General features: G+C 48.7%; 1 protein-coding gene across 2 annotated transcripts in view; it reads right to left on the reverse strand.

Annotated features, from left to right (window-relative positions):
• ZDHHC14 (zinc finger DHHC-type palmitoyltransferase 14) overlaps positions 1–17,507 on the reverse strand; it is a 345,517-nt gene that overhangs the window by 12,962 nt on the left and 315,048 nt on the right. For both annotated transcript variants that reach the window (XM_023728825.1, XM_004368808.2), the window contains exon 8: positions 11,976–12,078. In XM_023728825.1, the coding sequence (XP_023584593.1) occupies positions 11,976–12,078 (103 nt within the window). The remainder of the gene's footprint in view (positions 1–11,975; positions 12,079–17,507) is intronic.

The raw sequence follows: 17,507 nt of genomic DNA on the forward strand, positions 1-17,507 counted from the left end.
CATCAACAATTACTCAATCTTGTGTTCTCTATCACCAGCTTCCTTGTTCCCTTCTGCCTTCTGGCCCTTGTCACCGGACTCCTGTACCTCGTTAGTCTCATTTGGTTTTACGGGGCTGTCCACTCCCAGGCTGAACGGTGAACCTCGGAGATAACTTCACCACTGAGCTAAAAGGGTGTCTGGGGGTCATACTCTCGGGGTTTCTTCTGTCTCCTTTAGGCCAGTAAATCTGGTCTTTTTTTTGTGAGTTAGAATTATATTCTACATCCTTCTCCAGCTCTGTCCAGAACCCTCTGTTGTGATCCTGGTCAGAGCAGTCAGTGGGCCTACCAACACAATTTTATCCCCCACGTGTCTGTCAGTTTGTTGTACTGTGGGGCCCTGCGTGTTGCTGTGATGCTGGAAGCTATACCACTGGTATTCAGATACCAGCAGGGTTACCCATGGTGGACAGGACCCTCAATGAGATGGACTGACACAGTGGCTGCAACAATGGGCTCAGGCATAACAACGATTGTGAGCATGGCACAGGACGGGGCAGTGTTTCGTTCTGTTGTACACAGGGTTGCTATGAGTCAGAACTGACTTGACGGCACCTCACAACAACAACAACAAACCAATTACTCCATGAAGCCACTCTGCCATATCACTGCACCCAAGAGAAACTCCTTTCCAGATCCTACTTCCACATTCAGAGTGGAGCCCTTTTTTAAGATGTGACAAAATTGGAAGAAGGAAGGAATGTGGAAAGGAAGAAAGGGACAAACAAATGCTGGTCAAGAACCTTCCATGAGTGTGTCCCCAGGAGGAGAACTTTCACAGATACTCAGCTGAACAACCATTTCCTGTCTCTGTAGTCTTACTGGAAACCCTGGTGGCATAATGGTTAAGAGCTATGGCTGTTAACCAGAAGGTCGGCAGTTCGAATCCACGAGGCACTCCTTGGAAACCCTACGGGGCAGTTGTACTGTCCTGTAGGGTCGCTATGAGTTGGAATTGACTTGATGTCAATGGGTTTTTGGTTTTGTAGTCCTACTACATGCCCCCCACCAAACACCTACTACGTGCCAGGCCCAATGTTATAAACTGGTGATGAGAAGATGAAATAGACAGGACTTCAGTCAATTCCAACCATAATTCAGGGAGGTGGACATAATTATCCCCGTCTTTATTTTACACTGTAGGAATTTAAGGCTTGTAAGGTTAAGTGGGAGTCCTTGGGTGGTGCAAACGGTTAATGTGCTCAGCTGCTAACCTAAAGTTTAGAGGTTTGAGTCCACCCAGAGGCAGCTCAGAAGAAAGAAAGGCCTGGTGGTCTACTGAAAAATCAGTCACTGGAAACCCTGTGGAGCACAGTTCTACTCTGGCACACATGGAGTCACCATGAGTTGGAATCAACTCAACGGCAAATGGTAGTAGAGGTTAGGTGACTTGCCCGAGGTCACAAAGCCCAAAAGTGGCCCAGCTGGTACTCATTCCCAGGTCCTCTGATCCCCAATCCTGCTCTCTCTCTACCCTTCCCCACTGTGTTGAGTACTTAAATCTGTCTGTTTGCAAAGCTTTTCCTTCCAATGCTTCTGGGAATCATCATATTCTGTTATCCTCACTAGTATCCAATTAGACCCAGAAACTTGCCTTGGTGGGGGCAGAGCTGGCAGGGGTGGGTGGACAGAAAAGTAGGAAAATAAACGCTATTCCAAAAATAATCTTCCAGCATGTGAGGTGAAACTGGATTGGTATCTCAGCTGACAAAGAGGAGCAAATCTTACAGATTGTCTTTCTTGTGTCAGAGTGACTAATACTTCTAGGATAATTAGTGAAATGGGTTTGCATCTCTGCTATTTCAAAGTGCATTTCTATAAACAGTACCATTCCTTCATAAACATGGGGAGGGAAACCTTCCCTGACTTTGGATCCAGCTACCTGCTGGGCACCTCCCTCCCCACCCTCCCTAGGTATCCAGGAGCACTCAAATTCCACATGTCCAAAATGGAAATCAGCTTCCCCTAACTTGTACCTCATCTCCTACTTCCCACTGTACAGTCATCCTGTCACCAGCTGAAAGGCTTCTCCCTCTCCCCACACCCCACATCTGTTGTTGGTGTGGTTAGGTGCTGTCGAGTAGATTTTCAACTCACAACAACCCAGTGTGACAGAGAAGAACTGCCCCATAGCGTTTTATTGGCTTTAATCTGCATGGGAGCAGATTGCTAGGTCTTTCTCCTGTGGAGCCAGTGGGTCGGTTCGAACCTCCAACCTCTTGGTTAGAAGACAAGTGCTTAACCGTTGCGCCACTAGTCTCGCACTGTTGCTGTCTTTTTTCTAAACCTGCCTCTGCTGTCCTGGCCAGCCCCTCTTTGTCACTGGGTCCTCTTCTGATCTCCCTGCCTCCAGCATCAGAATGCCTCCCTCCCCACTGTCACAGCCCCCAGGCAGCCTTCACCGCAGCCAGCCTGATCACTTCACTCAAGGATCTCCATTTACAGAACAAAATCCAAGCTGGTTAGAAGGCACCCAAGGCCGTCTGTGGATGTCTTCTCCTACCTTGTCTCTCCCCATACACACGCTAGGAACACTGAGGTCCTCGCTCCCAGCTCACCCCAAGCCGTTTCACCCACGTCTGCCTGTGCTTCTGTGTGTGCTCTGCCTGGAACACCCTCCCACGTGTGGGTGACTGATTCATTTGTAACTTCTCTTTAACATTCTGCTCAGATGTCATCTCCTCCAGGAAGCTTTGCCTGAAACCCAAAAAGCCAATCTTGTTGCCATCAAGTTGATTCCGACTCATAGTGACCCTATAGGACACAGCAGAACTGCCCCATAGGGTTTCCAAGGAGTGGCTGGTGGATTCGAACTGCCACCTTTTTGGTTAGCAGCCGAGCTCTTAACTACTGCACCACCAGGGCTCTGCCAGAAAACCAAGTGCTGCTTTTTGTAGTTCCCACAACCTCCCAGCTTTACATATCTTAGCACATTCTATTGACACTCTCTCTGTATCTGTCTGTTTCTGGGTAGATCATATGTTAGTTGAGTCAAGCGGACCTCAGGTCAATAAGCAAAAAATGGCTCCAAGTCATTACATTTAGAGATACAGGGGAAGATGGTCATGTAACAACAGAGGCAGATGCTGGAGTGATGCATCTACAAGCCAAGGACCATCAAGGATTACTGCTGGTGAGGACAGAGGCATAGAACAGATTCTCCATCAGAGCACTCAGAAGGACTCAGCATAGGTAACACCCTGCTTTCAGACATCTAGTCTTCAGAACTGTGAAACAATAAATTTTTGTTCTTATAAACTGTTGTGGATTGAATTGTGCCCCCCCCCAAAAATGTCAACTTGGCTAGTCCACAATTCCCAGTATTGTGTGATTGTCCACCATTTTGTCATCTGATGTAATTTTCTTATGTGTTGTGAATTCTACCTCTATGATGTTAATGAGGTGGGATTAGGGGCAGTTATGTTAATGAGGCAGGACTCAATTTACAAGATTAGTTTGTGTCTTAAATCAATCTTTTTTGAGATATAAAAGAGAGAATTGAGCAGAAAGATAAGGGGACCTCATACCACCAAGAAACAAGAGCCAAGAGATTAGCGCGTCCTTTGGACCCCGGGTCCCTGTGCTGAGAAGCTCTTTGACCAGGGAAGATTGATGACAAGGACCTTCCCCCAGAGTTGGCAGAGACAGAAAGCCTTCCTTTGGAGCTGGTGCCCTGAATTCAGACTTCTAGCCTCCTAGACTGTAAGAGAATAAACATCTGTTTGTTGAAGCCATCGGCTTGTGGTATTTCTGTTCTAGCAGCACTAGATGAACTAAGACATAAACAAACAAAAAATCATTACATTTGACCCTTTTGGAGAATGCAAGAGCATTTGAAGGCTATAATAATGGTGTTCAATCCTAGCTGCCTCCAGGACCACAACAGTACTAAGGCTTGGATTCTGACTCAGTTGGTAAGGTGGGGCCATCAGTGTTATGATTCTAAAGTCCATCCCAGGCTGAGACCTAAGCGATCTCCTGAGCTTCCGGAAGTAAGGGCCAAGGTCTGAAGAGGTTTATCCAACACCAACTTGACCTCCCTAAGAGGGTTTTGTGAACTAAACCTTCTGAAACATGGTGTGTAGTGGAAACCACCGAGGTCTTGGAACCATGAGCTGTGTGACTTTGAGCAAGTCATTCGATATTTTAAAGCCTCAGTTTCATATGGGGATGCCTTGCAGGTTATTGTGGGGATGAAATGAGATGATTCTGTGATAACGGTATCGCTATTAGAAACACTCATACAACACTTCCTGTGTCTTAGGCTGTGAGCTCCACCACTACCACCAGCTGCCATAGAGTAGATTCCAACTCACGGTGCCCTCGTGTGTCAGAGCATAACCGTGTTTCATAAACTTTTCAACGGCTGGTTTTTCAGAAGTAGATCACCAGGCCTTTCTCCCAAGGCGCCTCTGAGTGGACTCAAACTGCCAACCTTTCAGTTAGCAGCTGAGTATGTTAACTGTTTGTACCACCCAGGGACTCCATCTGGGGACAATTATTACCCCTAGTCTGCAAAGGGGATAATAAATCAACTGTATCTGTGGAAAGAATCAAATTGACTACATCTGTGGAAAGAGATGATAGAGAAGCTCAGTATCACAGTCAGAACAAGGCCAGGGGCCAACTGTGGAATGGACCATCAATTGCTTATACGCAAGTTCAAGTTGAAGCTGAAGAATATTAAGCAAGTCCACAAAAGCCAAAATACGACCTTGAGTATATCCCACTTGAATTTTGAGACCATCTCAAGAAGAGATTTGACACATTGAACATTAATGACAGAAGACCAGATGAGTTGTGGTATGACATCAAACATGAAAAAAGTAAAAGGTCATTAAAAAGACAGGAAAGAAAGAAAAGACCAAAATGGATGTCAGAAGAGACCCTGAAACTTGCTCTTGAATGTAAAACAGCTAAAGCGAATGGAAGAAATGATGAAATAAAAGAGCTGAACAGAATATTTCAAAGGGTGGCTCCAGAAGACAAAGTAAAGTATTATAATGAAATGTGAAAAGATCTGGAGATAGAAAACCAAAAGGGAAGAACACGCTCAGCATTTCTCAAGCCGAAAGAACTGAAGAAAAAATTCAAGCCTCGAGTTGTAATATTGAAGGATTCTATGGGTGAAATACTGAATGATGCAGGAAGCATCAAAAGAAGATGGAAGGAAAACACAGAGTCACCATACCAAAAATAACTGGTCAACGTTCAACCATTTCAGGAGGTAGCATATGATGAAGAACCAATGGTACTGAAGGAAGAAGTCTAAGCTTCAATGAAGGCACTGGCGAGAAACAAAGCTCCAGGAATTGACGGAATACCAACTGAGATGTTTCAACAAATGAATGCAACACTGGAAACACTCACTGATCTATACCAAGAAATTTGGAAGACAGCGACCTGGTCAACTGACTGGATTCATATTTGTGCCCATTCCAAAGAAAGGTAATTTAACAAAATGTGGAAATTATTGAACAATATCATTAATATCACACATGAGTAAATTTTGCTGAAGATCATCCAAAAATGGTTGCAGCAGTACATTGACAGGGCACCGTGAGAAATTCGAGCTGGATTCAGAAGAGGATGTAGAATGAGGGATACCACTGCTGATGTCAGATGGATCTTGGCTGAAAGAAGAGATTACCAGAAAGATGTTTACCTGTGTTTTATTGATTATACAAAAGGCATTCAACTGTGTAGATCATAATAAAATATGGATAACATAGCAAAGAATGGGAAGTCCAAAACACTTAATTGTGCTCATGCAGAACCTGTACATAGACCAAGAGGCAGTTGTTCAAACAGAACAAGGGGATACTGCGGGGTTTAAAGTCAGGAAAGGTGTGTGTCAGGGTTCTATCATTTCACCATACTCATTCACTCTGTATGGTGAGCAAATAATCCAAGAAGCTGGACTCTATGAAGAAGAACGGGGCATCAGGATTAGAGGAAGACTCACTAACAACCTGCGATATGCAGATGACACAACTTTGCTTGCTGAAAGCGAAGAGGACTTGAAGCACTTACTGATGAAGATCAAAGACCACAGCCTTCAGTATGGATTACACCTCAACATAAAGAAAACAAAAATCCTCACAACTGGACCAGTAAGCAACATCATGATTAACAGAGAAAAGACTGAAGCTGTCAAGGATCTCATTTTACTTGAATCCATGATCAACACCCATGGAAGCAGCAGTCAAGAAATCAAACGACACATTGCATTGGGCAAATCTGCTGCAAAAGACCTCTGTAAAGTGTTAAAAAGCAAAGACGTTGTTTTGAGGACTAAGGTGTGCCTGATCCAAGCCATGGTGTTTTCAATTGCCTCATATGCATGCGAAAGCTGGACAATGAATAAAAATGATCGAAGAAGAATTGATGGCTTCGAATTATGTTGGTGTTGGTGAAGAATATTGAATATACCATGGACTGCCAGAAGAAGGAACAAATTTGCCTTGGAAGAAGTACAGCCAGAATGCTCCTTGGAAGCAAGGCTGGCGAGACTTTGTCCCATGTACTTTGGACATGTTATCAGGAGGGACCAGTCCCTGGAGAAGGCCATCATGGTTGGTAAAGTATAGGGTCAAAGAAAAAGAAGACCCTCAATGAGACAGACTGACACAGTGGCTGCAACAATGGGCTCAAACATAGCAACAATTGTGAGGATGGTGCAGGACTGGGCAGTGTTTCGTTCTGTTGTACAGAACAGGGTCGCTATGAGTTGGAACCGACTTGATGGCACCTAACAACAACAACAAAGTCTGCAAATGAGGAAACTGAACCTCAGAGACATTAAGTAACAGCTAGTTAGTGACACAGAAGCCCTGGTGGTGTAATGGTTAAGAGCTTGGCTGCTAACCAAAAGGCTGGCAGTTTGAATCCACCAGCTGCTCCTTGGAAACCCTACGGGGCAGTTCTACTCTGTCCTATATGGTCGCTATGAGTTGGAATCGACTTGATGACAACAGGTAGTTAGTGACAGTCTGGATTTGAACCTAGACAGTCTGGCTCCAAAGTCCCTGTACAATGCTGAGCACACGACATAGCACATAGACAACACTAAAAAAATGGCAGCTACTGTTATTATCAACTCTGCCAATTGTAAAGAGTGATACACTCCTATGGAAACCCATTTGACTACAGTAGAGTTTCTTAAATTCACCTTGAAATTCTGACAAAGTCAATCAACATTAAAGGATTTGCGCATTAATTTTCGTATCTGTCTAACTGGAGACTGGAACACAAGAATTTTCTTATTGATTGTGAGCTTGAGCTATACTGAAATCATAAAGTAAATGAAAAGGAAGATGGTGGACTGTTTGGCAAGTTGCTGGATCAATTGTTCTCTTGGTGATGATGCCAGGCTTTCAAAGGAGCAGAGGGCAGGTACCCTGGGTGTCTACTGCTGCATCAGAGACTAGAAAACCTGAAGGGCTTCCAGTTCCTTTGGCCAGGTGCTGCTGGTCATGATGTCCTGGCTCAGTTTGTGATGGATTAGTCCTTGGTTGGGATGTCTGTTATGAACAATCCAAACAAGCCAAAGGAAAGGAATGTTACAATTTGCCCGAAAGAAATAGTTTTGTTGTTAGTCTTGAAACGTTTTGACGAAATTTTCCATAGTTTGACAATTCTTAGAAACTGGTATGTATCTTTCTCTTGGCCATAATACTACTCAAAACGGGGATAAAGCAAAGCAAACAATGCAGGACCTGTGACCCACACTGGAAGTCACTCTGTTAGAGTTCCTAGCTCTCAGTTGGGAGAGTGACATATATTTCATAGAACATTAAAAAAACCGGAACACCAATTTCTCCCTTTCAGGACTTACTCATGTGCTTCCTTACTCTCATTGAGGTCATTGGTTACTTCTTTCCTTTCACTTTTACAAATTACCCTCATTTCTATTTGTTTTTACTTTTTCAGTCCTTAGAGTTTCCTCCTTTCATCTATTCCCACGATAAAACAATACTGATAGAAGACATATGAGACAATGGCAGCAAATTAGATAACTTAGATAAAATTCCTAGAAAGACAAACTACTGAAACAGACTCAAGAAGAAATAGAAAATGTAAATAGACCTGTAATAAGTAGAGTCTGAATTAGCAATAAAAAAAACTACCCCCAAAGAAAAGCCAGGACAGATGAATTCACTAGTAAACTCTATCAAACATGTAAAGAATTACCACCAGTTCTTCAAAAACTTCTCCAAAATATAGAAGAGGAAGAAACATTTCAACTCATTCTTTGAAGCCGGCGTTATCCAGATACCAAAACCAGACAAAGATGTCACAAGGAAAGAAACCTACAGACTAACATCTCAAAAAGCGAGATAAAGTAAAATAAAAAAGGCAAAAATCCTCAACAAAATATAACCAAACCAAATCCACTAACATATAAAAAGGATTATACACCACAAGAAAATGGATTTATTCCAGAAATGCAAGAAATATGAGACAAATAGGAAAACAATGCACAAAGCTACTCTCAGGGAAATTTCAGTATGACAACCAGATGGCAGTGTACCCCTCGATCCTGTGGCAGGTGCTGGGTTACTCAGACTTGGGGCTGTTGGTCAGCGCAGAGTGGGAGGAGGGAGAGGAGCCAAGGGTCTCAGTGTTCACCTCTTTTAGGAAGAGGAAGTGTGTGGGGACTAACATGCTGTTTTCCAACCTTCTGACCTATGTGTTCAGCTGCAAAGATTTAGAGACTCACAGACTGCTTAGGGTTGGAAGGGGCTTTAGATACAAACTAGTCAAGCTCCCATTTTGCGGATTAGGAAAAGAGAGGACCAGAGAGGCAGAGAGACTTGCTAAAAGGGAGTTAACTGTCGGGAGCCAGGACTGCAGCAGCGCTGGTTCCCTGCTTTCCATCCAGGGACATTTCACTCACCCCAGTCATGACCATGGCTGCCCAGCTGCTCAGAGAAGATACAATTGACCTGTCTGATCATGCCACCATGGATATCAGGGAGATAATAATAGTAACAAAAACAATAACAGTTAACACTTATATAATACCTTGTACCAGGCACGGTTTTAAGTGGTTTCTTTACATGTGGGGTTGTCATGAGTTGGAATCAATTTAACAGCAACGGTTTTTTGTTTTTGTTTTTTTAAATATGTTAACTCATTTAATCCTCATAGAAACCCTACAAGGTAAGGACATCAATGTCCCCATTTTACAGATGAAAACACTGAGGCAGAGACAGGTTAAACAACTTAAGGCCTTCATCTAGTAAATGGCGACTGTCTGGCTCTTTGGATACTTAATTCCACCCCCTTTTTTCCTCTTTAAGAGGACTGAACTAAGGAAGTCCTCTTGAAAGACTGGTGACACACTCTGAAGTGTTCACCACATGGAAGAAATGTTTCCTTACAGCTTTTATCATTGGATGGAGAACCCTGGTTCAGGGACTTGGCTCCAAGACTGTGCTGTTTCCCGAATCGGGCAGGGTTCATATGCATACGACTTTCCAGGAGTTTTAGATTTTTTAAGAGTTTCTCTCTGATAGGGAGAAGGTAGACCATGGTACACACTGATGTAGGACTTCTTTACCTTGGGGTCCAGGGGCTTTCGAGGGAGACCTCGATCCTAAAACTGTATGCAGAATGCCCTACCTGAGCTTAGAGGTGCACAGATTCCATTAGGGCATGGCCCCCGAATGTTACTCTCCTGCAAGGCTCCTCAGCTCAGACCTTGTGCCTGGCTCGTTCCTTCGCCCCCCCCGGGGCTGACGTGCCTTTAACCTGGACGCTCTTCAGAAAAAATGATTTACACGCATGAATGAAGGAACGATGGAGCCCTTTCCACTTTGTGTGTGTGGATGGAGGCAGTGCTGCGGGAGGCATTCAGGTGTGCGGGCTGAGGGGGCAGGAAGCTGAGTGTGCACTGCCAGTCTTGGTAGGTCCTTAAGGCCCCAGGTCTTCACTTGACCCCCGTCATGACTCAGTATGCCGTTGGCTCCCTTGGTCAGGACTGAAGGAGCCCTGGCGTCGGGGTCTACTGGGACTCAGGGCATGGTGTCACACCCTGCTCTTCCCTCACTGCCTCATGCCTGTGTCTCACCTCCAGGTACAGGAAAAACAGAAGGGCAAGGATACATGCCACCCCCTTTCCTGAGGGCAAGTCTCTGAATCCTCTGTCCTCACTCTTCTCCTCTGAGAAATAAGGGGTGGGGAGTGACCCATGAATCTCCTCCAGCTCAACATTCCGTGAAGCAGGTCGTTTGCGTGGGTGAGCATGGACAGAAACAGCTGTTCCGAGAGCACTTACAGAGGGTATGACAGGATGTGATGTATATATACGTGCTCTTAATACCCAAGCAAAGCAAAACACCACAAACAAGAGGCCACCACACCAACAAAGAAGTCCGGGAAAACTTCTGTTTGAGGCTGGAGCCTCGTGTTTTTGTGGGTGTAAATGCAGCCGTCAGGGTCGACCACTAGTCACACAAAACACAAACAAACAAAAAAACCCTGTTGCCATCGAGTCAATTCTGACTCATAGTGACCCTGTAGGACAGGGTAAAACCGCCCCATAGGGTTTCCAAGGAGTGCCTGGTGGATTCGAACTGCCAACCTTTTGGTGAGCAGCCGTAGTGGGGTTCAACTTCTCCCTGAGACCTGAGCTATTGGAAGGCAGCCTCGGGTCTGCTGACTTCCACCTTGCAGTTCCTAACATGCAGAGACAAAATGCCATGATGCTGGAATCTCCCCCAGTCTACACTTCAAATCACCAGGCCACTGGTGGGTCAGTGGTAGAATTCTCGTCTTCCATGCGGGGACGCAAGTTTGAATCCCGGCCAATGCACCTCATATGCTGCTACCACCCGTCTGTCAGTGGAAGCTTGTATGTTGCCAGATGCTGAACAGGTTTCAGTGGAGCTTCCAGACTAAGACAAACTAGGAAGGCCTGGTGATCTACTTCTGTAAATCAGTCATTGAAAACCCTACAGAACACAACAGTCCAATCCCTCTGTGCACGGGATCACCATGAGTCGGCGGCTGACTTGATGGCAGCTAACAAGGACAACACTTACAGCCAAGTCGTTGAACTTTTGTCACTGAAACTCTGTTGCAGGTGACTCAGCTCTACAAAGAACATATAGTGTTGGAGAGCCACAAGGCTGGCTCTTTCCAGAAACACCAAACTTGGTTAGGGAAGTTTGTTCCAAATAAAGAGAGGCCATTACCTTACCCTGATCTCAGAGACAGGCCATGCTGTGATCTCCTGTGCTCGTGGGAATACTCCGGCCCCCTCCCCAAGATAGGCCATGCTGTGATCTCCCGTGCCTGTGGGAAGACTCTGGCCCCTTCCCCAAGCCTCCCCACTCACAAACGGAAACAAAGCACACCCCTCCACACTCCATGTGAATCCTTTTTGGAGAGGCACTCACTCTGTGTTTGCTGTGAATGTATGAAAACCTTGTCTGATTATTTGCGCTAAAGTGTACATGACTATCTATGATTCTGGCTGAAAGTAGGGAGAACTGGCTGTGTTATTCTCTGAATCCTTAAAGAAGAGGGGCATCAGTGCAGAGAGAGGCAAAGAGATGGAATGGGAAACCAGGAATGCCGAGACAGACTGGCCCTGCCCAGGGCAGTTGTATCTAACCCCCAAAATATTATCCTCGTTCTAAAAACGTGACTTTCCATCACAATATGCCACAAGCTGTTCTATCAAAGAGATTGTGTGTGTGTGCTTCTCCCTACACAACTCCGAACAAACAAAACTCAGTGCCACGCTCCTTAGTTGGATGGTGCCTTAATTTAACACTTTGTTTCGCCCCTTTGGTGGAGGGGTGCCAGTGGGTGTCTCTTCCTCCTGGGGTGGGGTTTCCAAGTGCACAGGTTTGTTACTGGTTAGTGCCCACATATGTGGGAGAGAAGCCTCGGGGGGAGCTGCGCCCCCTGCAGGCGCCCTACCATGTTGGTCTGTGACTGAGTGGCTCCATACATGGTGATGCCGTTGGAGGGTGCTGCTGGCTGCGGTGTGTCCGGCTGGATGTACCCTCGTCTGTCAATCAGGCTACGGGAGGAAACAAAACAACACAGGAGGAGAGTGAATGAAAAGCCAAAGACGCCCTCAACGTAACGTTAATGCCCATTTCTAGGCTCCCGCTTCCCATGAACGGCCCCGCTTGGCATCATGGAGCACACAGCACACTCCTACTCACCTCAGTGTGCCATGAGGCATTGCATTCTGCCCCTTCTACCTTAAAGATGCTTGTTGCATCTGCTTCCTCCTCTCCAGCCCACATACTCGCCACGTGCTGCAGACCTCAGTGCCCTCATCTGGTCTGCTGCCTGCAGGAGCCTCCAGGTGGTCTCCCTTCCACTGGCCTCTGTCCTCCACCCCACCCCACCTTGCCCCCAGCTTCCCCTCACACCCAATCAGGATCTCCTCCAGGGTGTTCCATCCCCTCTGAACAAAGTGCAACCCCACGCTGGGCAATCTGTCCCAACGTTCCTCTCCAGCCTACAGGCCCATGTCTTCCATGACAAACGTGGTGTTCCAGGACACGTGCGTTCACTCAGCAACCCTGTTCTGAGGGTCTGCTAGGTGCTCACACGGTGCTGGAGAGCGGGGACACAAGCTTGGCCACCCCCGAGACCGTCTCTGTTTGTGTTCGAGCTCCTTCTGCTCTCACCAAGTTGCCTCCCTTCCGCTCCACCATCTGTTCTTCAAGGCCAGGCTGGAAAACTCCTAGCCCCTTCTCTCATTTCTCCGTCCCCCTCTTCCTCCCTCTGGGTTCTCTTAGCCCCATGGGTGATCCTCTCTATGGCACGCACCACTTTTTACCTGGGCCCCTAATTCTTCATACAGGTCTGACTTTGTCTAGCACCTGCTTCTTCTCATCCCCTCCACGCCCAGCCCAGCCTGGCCCCCCGCACCAGGGGTTTAGGTGCTCTCGTTGGGGCCTCAGAGCACCTGGGCACATGAACCTCATCACATGGGCACCCCATGTTCCCATCTATCCCGGAAGCATATGCTCCTGGAGGGCAGGGACCTGGTCTTCTCGGTCATTGTATCCCAGTGCCTGGCGCACAAGAACCAAACCATGGAGTTGACTCCGACTCATGGCGATTTCATGGGTGTCACAGTAGAACTGTGCTCCGTAGTTTTCAACGACTGATTTTTCAGAAGGAGATTACCAGGGCTTTTTCCCCAAAATGAGCTGCCTAACATGTACACCGTTTGTGCCACGCAGGGACTCCCCACGTACAAATAGGCGCTAAGTGAATGCTTGTTGACTGAATGAAAGAGCTTCTTTGTCTCCCATGGAGACATTTTCTGAACACGTTTCTGAGACATCTTTTCCAGGTTTTATAGCACTGGTGCCCCGGACGAAGGTCTGGGTAAGGCCATCTCAAGGACAGCCTTTCCTTTCTCCCTGAGTGATGGCTCCTGTCAAGCTGAGTCCCAGGGCGAACTGCAGAGGCACAGGGGGCTGGGTGATGAGCAGGCGTCCCGGCACCCTTCCACGTGGGGAGCCCGTGGGCGCAGGGCTGCTGGGCCCCAGTCACTGCCCGGAGCCTTTGTGATGTCCTGGTGGCCTCTCCCAGATGCCGGCACGCTCAAATGCTCAAATACTCCTGAGGGCCGAGAGCTGGGCTGCTTCCTACTTGTCACCTCGGCTTCCGAGAAGTAGGAGTGATTGCCCTAGCTGCTTTCAGGCTGTGGTCTTCTGGTGACAGAGTAATGAGCTGTGACAGATGCTGCTCACGCGATGGTACAACAGGCCTCTCTGCCTCATATTCAGCTGAATCCTCAGGGGCTTAGAGGAAACCACAGACAACAAGTGCTTCCAGGGTATAAAAGGCTAAAGGGCAAAGAGCAAAGAAGGGCCTCTTTGGAGAAGGGAGCCATCTGCCCCTCAGCTGCTTTTGAGAAGGGGAAGAAGAGTGGAGCATTGGGGTTGGGCCCGGTAGGAGAGAGCAGGGTGGGGTCAGCTTGAAAGGGACTTTGCCCAAGAGGCCCGAGGGACACTTGCCTGTGCAGGGTGGGTGGCTAGAAACCCGGGACTGAAGGCGGCATGTATAAGTGACCGACTGGAGAAAAGCCCTCCCCACATCACAGAACTGCAATTGGAAGTTCCCAGAGGAAGGCTGTCAGGAGAGGACTCCAAAAACCAAAACCAAACCTGTTGCCGCGGGATCGATTCCAACTCACGTGTTCCAGAGTAGGACTGTCCCTTAAGGTTTTCTTGACCGTAATCTTTATGGAAATAGATTGCCAGGCTTTTCTTCTGCAATGCTGCTGGGTGGGTTCGAACCGCCAACCTTTCGGTTAGTAGCCGAGTGCAAACCGTTTGCACCACGCAGGGACTAGGCCGCTTCAAACAGCACCAGGTTCAGGGAGCACTAAGGTGGGACCAGCAGTTCTAGCCGCATAAGACAGGGTCCTTCCCAAATGTCCTCCCTGCTGGGGTACAGGGCCAGCTGGGGTCGGAACAGCAGCAGGGCCCCCGGGGGCCTCCCATCCTGAAGCAGAGCCCGACCAGGGAGGGGGTGAAGGGTGGAAAGCTTTCACTTGCAATGAAAATGGAGTTCTGATAAACTGCTGTGGTGCTCCTCGGGGGACTAAAAGTACCGTGTTTTTACTATTGGGCGCCCCGAGTCCTTCTTTTTCTTCAGTGACAGGAGAAGTTAGGGGACTTGTCAGAGATGCAGAGGCAGAGAAAGGACGAGGCTGTCCAGAGAGTCTGCACGGACAGCAGTGAGGACAAATACAGTGTCCTCGGCTTGCATCCTATCCTGTCAGCCTGCTGGCTCCACAGTCACACACCCAAGACCCGTGATGTACTGGGCACACTGGACAGGCTGGCCTCACATGGCAGCTCTGACCCAAGTCTGTTCTAGGCTGCAATGCTCACCAGGCCCTCGAGACCCCGGCCATACCGACCCTCCAGCCCTCTCACTCTCCACGATGACTTCTTTCAGCTCCTCCTCTGACAAGCCACACTGTCTCCTCAACTCCAGCCCCGCACTTGCCCTCCCCTCTGTCTGTCACCACCAGCCCCCCGACAATTCCTTCCCTCCAGGTCCCGCTCATCCCTTAGAACAGGTCACAACGCGGACCTAGTCCCTCTGCGAAGCCCAAGCAGCCCGTGGAGCCCGCACTGCCTCATCACAGCCCCGACTCCCTGTACACCCCTTGCCCATTTACGGGTCTGCACCCCGTGAGGCAGAGGCAGTGGTGGTCAAGGGGTAGAATTCTCACCTTCCATGCGGGAGACCCGGGTTTGATTCCCAGCCAATGCACCTCATGTGCAGCCACCACCGATCTGTCAGTGGAGGCTTGTGTGTTGCTAAGATGCTGGACAGGTTTCAGCAGAGCCTCCAGACTAAGATGGACTAGGAAGAAAGGTCTGGCAATCTGCTTCTGAAAATCAGCCAATGGAAACCCATGATCGACCCCAACTGATCATGGGGATGGCAGATGACCAGGCAGGGTTTCGCTGCGTTCGTTGTGCATGGGGTTGCCATGAGCTGGAGGCTGACGTGACTGAGCAGAAGTTCAGGACACAGTTAACCCTTATGGCTGCTGTGACCCATGGAACTGGCCCACGTACGGCCTGCCCCTGACTGTACTATGGCCTCCTGTCCATATCCCATCCTTCCAATATCCCTCCCTCCTGCCAGACTTGCATTAGGACCCCTCACCCCAAACCTGGCCTCGTCCACCTGCTGTCACCCACTCCTCTGGAACTGGATCTGGGGTCTCTGCCCTCTTGGCATGAAGGATCTCATGCGGAAACGTGGAATCGCATACGCTGTCTGCCAGAAGCACGCTTTAAGGCCATTCACACACACAACTTGGGGCACACAGGCTGTTCTTGGCTGGGTCTGGGAACTGGGACACTGCTTGGGCCTGGCTGGGAGGCCTCCTGGAGGGTCCTGGCCCACTGAGAGCCTGGGCTGGGATGAAGGTGGGTGGCAGAGGGAGAAGATGAAGAAGCAACAGGAGGGAGGAGTAAAGAGAAACATCCTGCCTCTCGGGTCCGCCTGGGGCAGCTCAGGGTAGACGGCCTCCTCATGTCCACCTGGGGCAACTCGCGGTGGAGGGAGGCCCTCTCATGTCCACCTGGGGCAGCTTGGGGTAGAGGGAGGCCCTCTCATGTCCACCTGGGGCAGCTCGGGGTGGACTGCCCTCTCATGTCCGCCAGGGGCAGCTCCAGGGGCGGGGGGGCCTCTCATGTCTGCCTGGGGCAGCTTCAGAGGTGGAGGCTCTCATGTGCACCTGGGGCAGCTCCAGGAGCCTGCCCAGCAGAGTGAGGGACCTGTGGGGTCCATTTCCCTGGCGAAAACCTGGTGCTTTAAGTAGTTCTGAGGGGAGGGCCACACTCAGAAAATGCCCCATCCAAAGAGATTTGGATTTCAAAAGGAATCTGTGGCAAACAGCAAATGTAATCCAGCTGTGGAGGCAATACTTCTTCCTGTCACTCTGCTGGGACAAGCGTTGATCCATCAACAATATATACAGCAGCACCAAGTACAAACCGAGGACAAAGAAACAAGAAAAGAGATTTGTACAGAATCGTGGGATTTTAAACTCCTCTCCCAGATTCAAACACACATTTTAGCTATGGGAGAAGGCGATGCCTGTCAAGGTCTTTTTGCCTCTCACACCCCCTGAGGCCCTGTTCATGTTTCCTGACCCCCACCCCACTCTCCACAGGTAAACACACACCAACAGGAAATAGAACCTAAGCTGTGAGAATTCAGGGGATTCCTGAGAGACCATCTGGCCCACGGAGCCCCCGTGAGGAAGCCCTGGTGGTCTGCAGCCTCTCCGAGACGCCTGCCCAGCATCCCTGACTGCCCAGCTCTAGCTTCCCATCACCAGAGTCCTCACCTGTCCCTGCTGTCAGGCCTCCCGGAGGAGGCCGCTGAGGGGCACGTCAGGGGTGCTCCAGCCCCCCACGATTCACGAGGGCAGCACCACACTCGGCTCCCAATTTTCTAAACCCAAATTGGAAAATGGTCCGACTATCCAGCCCTGGAGGGAACAGTGCCACAATGATTCAGGGAAACAACAATCCAGCAACAAGGAATAAACGGATCAGGATACACTTTTTGGATTTTTGTTGGCATCTTTCACTTTCACGTCCCTAAGGATCTTTTAAGGAGCCCTGGTGCTGCAACGGTTAGCACTTGGCTGCTAACCGAAAGGTCGGTGGTTGGATCCCACCCGCAGCTGAAGAAAGAACTGGCCATCTGCTCCTGTAAAAACTACAGCCTAGGAAATCCTATGGGGCAGTTCTGCTCTGTCACATGGGGTCGCCATGAGTCAGAATCAGCTTGACAGCACCCAACAACAACAACGTTTGACGGAGGCTGAAAACAGAATTCAGTTTGCACTCTGTGAGCACACGCTAACGATTACCTCCACGGGGGTCTGGGAGTGCACTGGGACCTCCGTGGGGGTCTGGGAGTGCACTGGGACCTCCGTGG

The sequence above is a fragment of the Trichechus manatus genome, unplaced genomic scaffold (genome assembly GCF_000243295.1).
Source record: "Trichechus manatus latirostris isolate Lorelei unplaced genomic scaffold, TriManLat1.0 scaffold00002, whole genome shotgun sequence".
Taxonomy (NCBI): domain Eukaryota; kingdom Metazoa; phylum Chordata; class Mammalia; order Sirenia; family Trichechidae; genus Trichechus; species Trichechus manatus.